The sequence below is a fragment of the Buceros rhinoceros genome, unplaced genomic scaffold (assembly GCF_000710305.1).
Source record: "Buceros rhinoceros silvestris isolate BGI_N320 unplaced genomic scaffold, ASM71030v1 scaffold14173, whole genome shotgun sequence".
In the NCBI taxonomy this organism is placed as follows: Eukaryota; Metazoa; Chordata; class Aves; order Bucerotiformes; family Bucerotidae; genus Buceros; species Buceros rhinoceros.
In genome coordinates, this window is record NW_010401931.1 from 13549 (window position 1) to 20735 (window position 7187).

The 7187-nt window shown below is 38.8% G+C and overlaps 1 protein-coding gene across 1 annotated transcript in view; it reads left to right on the plus strand.

The window, feature by feature from the left end:
* The window catches only part of RIPK2 (receptor-interacting serine-threonine kinase 2), an 18302-nt gene that overhangs the window by 9642 nt on the left and 1473 nt on the right, over positions 1 to 7187 (plus strand). The window contains exons 6-9 of the mRNA XM_010132464.1: positions 2882 to 2967; positions 3146 to 3235; positions 3830 to 3935; positions 6754 to 6933. Coding sequence (XP_010130766.1) covers positions 2882 to 2967; positions 3146 to 3235; positions 3830 to 3935; positions 6754 to 6933 — 462 coding nt within the window. The remainder of the gene's footprint in view (positions 1 to 2881; positions 2968 to 3145; positions 3236 to 3829; positions 3936 to 6753; positions 6934 to 7187) is intronic.

The window sequence follows — 7187 nt, forward strand, 5'->3', positions numbered from 1 at the left end:
CTTTAAATCCTTCCTCTCTAAGCCTGTAGAAATCATGATCCTAATTCTGTAGGGAGAGCTGAATACCTTGGAGGGGCAAATCTGTAAACTAAGAGTTACCGTAAGTATTCAACTGTAGAACAGTCCAGTTGCTCTGGCACAAACAATTTTAACTGGTTAGGAAGAGAATAAAATTACTCAAACCTGAAATACATGGGTTTTTTAGTTGGTTCTGGTGGGGTTCGTTTTTAGGGTTTGTTTTTTAATGTTACAAGTAGAAAAAATTGAAATGTTAATTTGTGGCTTTGGCGAACAGAAATCTGCTTACTATTTTGAAAACCTTTATAGGCATACATCCTTTGAGCTGGAGAGTGTTAGGAAGTTGCAGTTCAGATAGCTTAGAAAGAAATGTTCATAACTTCATTATTTTTGCATCAGTTTGGCAGAGGATAAAATGGGTTCACAACCAAACACATAGACAATCTTCAGGTTCAGTTTACAGTCCAAAATTAATTACATGACCTTTTTGGAGGCATTCTTATTTTTGTGTTAAGAACGTCTTGAAATGTCAGGTTATTTTGGCATGAGTCTGGTTTGTATAACTGTCAATTGTGGCTGGAAAGCTGCCCAGCGGAAAAGGATCTAGGGGTATTGGTTGACAGCCAGTTGAACACGAGCCAGCAGTGTGCCCAGGTGGCTGAGAAGGCCAATGGCCTCCTGACTTTTATCAGGAACAGTGTGGCCAGCGGGAGCAGGGCAGTGATTGTCCCTCTGTACGCAGCATTGGTGAGGCCACACCTTGAGTACTGTGTCCAGTTTTGGGCCCCTCACTTCAAGAAGGACATTGAGCTGCTGGAGTGTGTCCAGAGGAGGGCAACGAAGCTGGTGAAGGGTCTGGAGAGCAAGTCTGATGAGGAGCGGCTGAGGGAACTGGGATTGTTTAGCCTGGAGAGGAGGCTCAGGGGGTCCTTATCACTCTTCACAACTACCTGAAAGGTTGTGGTGAGATGGGGGTGAGTCTCTTTTCCCGAGTAACAAGCAATAGGACGAGAGGAAATGGCCTCAGGTTGCACCAGGGGAGATTTAGGCTGAACGTTGGAAAAAATTTCTTTACAGAGAAGGTTGTGAAGCACTGGAACAGGCTGCCCAGGACAGTGGTGGAGTCCCCATCCCTAGAACTGTTTAAAAGCGTGTAGATGTGGTACTTAGGGACGTGGTTTAGTAGTGGACTTGGCAATGTTAGGTTAATGGTTGGACTTGATGATATTAAAGGTCTTTTCCAATCTAAATAATTCTATGTTTTTTTTTTTTCCCCAAGCAAGGAACTATATCTATCTATAATGTTTTTTAAAATAAAAAAGAATAGACACATCATGGTATTTCCTTATGTATCCTTGATTTCCTGTGTCAGTTAATCAAAACAAAATAGTAATCGAAGTCTATGGTCACGCTGAAGGGATAATTACCTGGGGTGTGTACTAAAATGTGTGAGCTAACTTGAGTTCTGTTATTAGTGCCATGTCTGTAGTAAGATGGTCTTTGAAGAAAACATGCATTGCTTTTTCCCTTACTTTACTATCTTGAAAGGAAAGAGGAAGTTGCAAAACCGTAGCAAAAATAAGGGAAGAAAAGCTAATTGATTGAGAAATTTTGCGATTACCACAGCACAGAGGGGGCAAATAACCAAAACTCCTGAAGGCCCTTTTTGTTAAATAATTTTCAAATAGAAAAGTTAGGTTTCCCCTACGAAGAAGGGATAAAGACTACTTATGACTGTGTTTCTGCATATACTTGGAATGTGTATATATATATAAAAATATACATTTATATACAATGTGTATATATATACAATGCATATAAACCTACAGTTTAATTATAGTCAACAAAAAATAACAGTGCTAGTATTTCAGTGTGAAAAACGGAGTGCCAAACCCGTAAAAGTTCTCTAGCTGATGCAAGAAAAAAAGAATCCCAGTATCAAATGTATGTCTTGAGGATGCTAATGGAAAAAAGTTAATGTGCGAGAACTGTGGTAAAATTGTAGTAAAAATAAAGATATGTTCATAAGGATGCGGAGCAATGGATTGCTAGTATGGTAAATGGATTTTGCCAAACGTGAGAAGTCCATAGAGATGCAGTAGAATTGTGATATGCCGTCACCCTTTCCTGAGGTTTTGTTTTACTTCAGAACTGTTCCAGTGAGACATTTTTATAATACAGTCATCTCAAAATTTGAAATACATAGTTTTGTAAACCTTTCAGCACTGGAAAGCAAGGGAGCGTAGCATAAGGTTTTCACTCACTTACTGGATTGTCATGTGTCTCCCTATGTGAGCAGATGATGTTAGCTTCTTTGAATTGCTACCTTAGGTGAACATGGGGACACTGATTTGGATTCCCTGGATGTGATAGATCAGTGCCTCGACTGTCACCATTTTCGATGGCCCTGCTGCACAGCATCTGTTCTGGATTTTGCTGGAGGTGGGGGGGGTGTTTTTTTTCCTCATACATATCTTTGGAGTGGGAAGACAGTGGCCGACTCTGAGGTCTTTTGCTGTTTGGTTCCATTTAGCAAATGAGAGAGAGGCTTGCTGGGTCTACCTTGAGATGTAGCAAACCCACTGATCTATCCATGCCAGGAGTGCAAGACTTGCGGTTGGGTGCAGTCCTGGATCTCTTTTGGTCCAGAGTGCTGAGGTGGCCAGACGAGGACAGGGTTTGTTCTGGTGATGTGAAACCGTTTTGTTTGTAACAGGTGAGACCAAGAAACTTCTGTATAGCAGTGCAAAGAGTTTGATATGTATCAATAGACAAATCACTTTTGTAAATGAAAGAGGGTAGCTTTAGAAAAATGAAAATTTCCACCTTAAATCATTCATCAAAGTACTGTTTCTTTGTTTAGAGTGTTTGATAGACCTTGAGCCAGTCCTGCGAACATTTGATGAAATAACTATGCTGGAAGCAGTAATTCGGTTAAAAAGATCAAAGGTAAGTGGCTTTTGTTACAGTCATGAGTTGGTCATATACGTTGGTAACTTGCTTTCTAAAAGAAATGTAATCTCCTTTGTCATTTACCTAATCTTATATCTGGCTGAAGAATATGTTTGTACAGAGCTGTCATCTTTTCATGTAGCAGAAATTTAATACAGGTAAATATGTCTTCCAGTCACTATATGAATCACAACATATTAACAAGAGTGGAAAGAAAGCAGATGTGGAGCAGATAACTCTAAATATACCACTGAATCTCCAAGAGGTAAATATTTTACGTATTGTATTTGGTATGTTGGCATCATCAAAGATCTTGAGAGCTTCAAAGAGGAGTTAACTTAGTAAAGGGGAATTGTTCTGCAGTTTGCTTTCTTGTGCGGTCAAGAAAGGCGTAAGATGTGTTAGTTGAGCTGGGGTGTAAGAAATGCATAGCCACATAGGTGAAGGTAGTAAAGGGTGGGTAGGCAGAAATAAGAAAGGCAAGTTTGGTATATCCTCTAAGTGTAAGAAAGCCACTCCATCAAGGAGGAATGCAGCACACAGTGTCTGCAACTCCTGCTCTACACATCTACAGAGCATCCTTATGTAGGGTCATATAGATCTGCTTTTACATTTTGATTCCTAATGCTGCTTCTTTTGATTCTTACTAACAATTAAACTGCTATGGAAAATTGCTGTCAGCTTTGGAAAAACACAGTTATTAGGATTACATAGATATGTTTCACTGTATTTCAGTTGTGCTGTCTATTGAGCATTTAGATAGTAGAGAAAAGGCAGTGATGGGAAAGTATTCTGTAAATGACTGCAACTCTGTGTTTATTTAACGTGCATTTTCTTTATGCAACTGGAATAATTTCAGGAAACATATTTGGGCTCCATACAATGTGATGCGCTTCCCCTTCGGAGCATCTCTCCAGAGATATCAAGACCCAAGTCTGTTTCCAAGTGTAATATTCTCTCATCAGGTAGAGATATTATGATTCATGTAATTTAAGTTGCCAGTGCAGCTTTTCTCTCTGACTGTAACATTGCATTTGCACAGTAAATGGCTGGATCTCTGTTTATGTCAGAGGAGAGATGTGTTTTGTAAACTTAGTGCTCCGAGTAAAAAGAATAGAGTATTTTAGCTCTGCTTTTCTGTTCTTGTCACTGCAGTACTCCCCACTCTCAGCTCACAGCTTCAGTTTTCCTGTTCAGGGTCATGAGTGCAGAGATAGCATGTACTTGTCCCTTCAGACTCTTGGCAGTTTAGTTAATCATTTGTGAACTGCTTTTAAAAATAAAAAGGGTTAAACATTTTAAGGCACTCCTAAAGCTGAGTAAACTGGAAGTTTCTAATGCAGCCCAACCTGTCTATCATTATTGATTCAATAAATAAAACGGCTTTAATTAAATAGATTGCCTTGAAAAAATATCTGCACAGACCATTATTATCTGTCACCTTTTCTGAATAAAAATTGGCAAAATTCCCATCAAAACTTAATTTTGAGGTTTTGCTGACATCAGAAGCCAGAAAAATGTGATGAGACCCAGGTGAAATAGCAATACATTGTGAAACTAAAACTGCACTTGAAAAGTGCAAACGTATATTTCAAAAGAATGGAGCGTCCATTGGCCTTACAGAGACCAGTGACGTGAAAGCAGACAAGCTGATAGACTTCAGTGTTATAAAGCAGAGCATCAAAAAGCATGCTGAGGTGCTGCAAAGCTGCAGATACTCTTGACAGAGGTGGGAGGCCATGGGCAGTTTCTTTTCCAGCTTCTGTCTGAACACATCCACAGTTCTGGACTTGTGCTCAATGTACTAGAAAGATACAAATAAATCAGGAATTCCAGGGAAAATAAATTAGGGGAGGCTTAAGGAATTTGAGTGAGAGAGGAAAAGGGCAGAAAGTATATGTAGTTTAATTTGGCTGTACCTCTACCAAAGAATTTATCTATACACATAGCATGAAAATCTTAAAGATGAAGAATAACTTCTGGTTACAAAGCTTAATAGGAACGTTGTGATGCATTTTAGAAATTGGAACATTAGACTGAATATAAGATAATGACGTCAGCCCTTCTTGTTGCTGGTTCCTGTAAAAAATTGTCATATCTGCTTGTGGAGGTCATTGGTGAGGTTAATCTGATTGATCAGTTGGTGGTCCTTTACAGAGTCACTGCTTAGACTTTGTTGCATGGGTAGATACCGTAATGCCTGTTAAAATAGTGTCTACAAAACCGTACCACAGCAAAAGTGTTTGTCATTACTTTGCCAATAACTGTGTCAAGTAGTTTATAATGGAAAGCAAGACAGACGTTCTTCTTACTTTGCCTAAATTACATGCAATTGTTTCAGGTGAAAAATCTGTTCCTGGGTAGCTGTTGGCAAGAAATGAATTTGTCGTGCCACCTAGGTAGAAGTTAATGACTATAGATTTTAGTTGAGTTGTTTTGTCCACCAATACAATTAGAAGACTTTTTCAGAAACTTGCTTCTTTAGAGTTAGGAGCTGCATTCTAACTTTCAGTCTCTTTCATTTTACTTCCCTAGCCAGCTTATATCCCAGTCTGGTTTTGTCTCTAAGGCTATTAAAGATCTGTGTACGTCTGAAGATCTCTAACAATCTATCCCATCAGAGCTGTTCTCTCAAGTGATTTTTTTCACTCACGTCAGTTGTCCCCTAATACCTTCTCATTCATGCAGTAGATAACGTTTGCTGCTTCACACTACATAGCTCTGCCTACCTTATTTTCTCTCTCTGGTGAAATGAAATGCTAGTTACTGTGAGTTCCAATCCATCATTTTTTAAAATAATAAGCGTGTTGTTTCTCTCACACTTCCTTGTTCATGATCCTCTTACTTGCAGCCACGTTCTTCCAGAGGTCAACACTCTGATCTAGGAATACACCTTCAAATATATCCACTGGGTGGGTATCTATAAACCCTGAGCTGTCTAGGGGGCTACCTGTTTTTACTGTGGTTTTACATGTTCATCTAAATTCTTACACCCGCATCTCTTGTTCTTGGTTAACATTTCTGTAGCTCTTTATCAAGCGACACTGTGAAAGTCTGTAATGAAAACTGTACACAGAATTAGGCATATGCCCTATGACTGGTCTCTCATCAGCTATTCATCCTCTCTTCTTTGAGTCATTCCTGTTGCTGCTCTCATATCCATCATCTTTTTTTGCCATAAAATATCCTAAAAATAGAACTATTGAGCTTTCCACCTGATAAACCCGCTTTTTCTTCCCCTTTCTTTGCAGACGTTTACATGAAGCTTTCTTGAAGTTATATGCTGTTTTGATGGACTACCAGAAGCTTCTATTGGCTTCCCACCAAATGTCACGATTGGTCTTCATGTTCTTTCCCTCCACCTGATTCTTTCAATCTTTTCACCTTTGTTATGCTGCCAAACTTCATCAAAATAAATTAGTTGGCTTTCATGCTGACTTTCCTCGCTACCTCTTGAAACACTTGAAGAAGTCACTTTGTTCTTACAGTCCGTACACATTCTTTCTGTTGAACAGAGCTTTTTTTTTTTCCAAGTTCATATCTACTGGATTTATTCTCTCAATGTTCTTTTAAAATAAAACAAGACACCTAAACCCATGGTAAAAGTTGAGGGACATAAAGGTACTCAGAACTTGGGTGTAAGGAATAATGTATTTGGAGTGAATTTACGTTGATTATGACTTGTTTTATGGAATTACTCTAAATAATTTCTGATGGCTATATTTTATTTGAGCATAGAAGTAATACATACAGCTCGCTCTTTTTTTTCCCTTTTTTTTAAAGATGGAAGTTCTGAGGGTCCACACTCTCTCAGCAGTAAGAGCACAGATGAAAATATCTCTGTAACTCAGAGCGCCAAACTTCTTGTGCATCCATACGGTTATTTTCCCTCATCTGACAAGAGTATTTCAGATGGCTCAAATTCAGCATCCTGCATGCTGCGGTCATCACCAACTCCTTCAGGTACAGCAAACACTGATTTAATTCCACAATCCACAGTAAGTGTCCTGATATCAAATATGTGTTTATGAAATGGACACTGGAACTGCTGTTCGTCTGTAAAATGAAAACAAATCATTCTACAAATTAAGAACGCAAGTAATTCTGCTCTTGTAACCTTACATTACACAGTAAGTAAAACCAAGTGAAATGTGGCCTGGTACATGTTACTGTAGCTCCTGGTTTTTTTCTCTCTTTTTAAGCATACTTAATTCCTG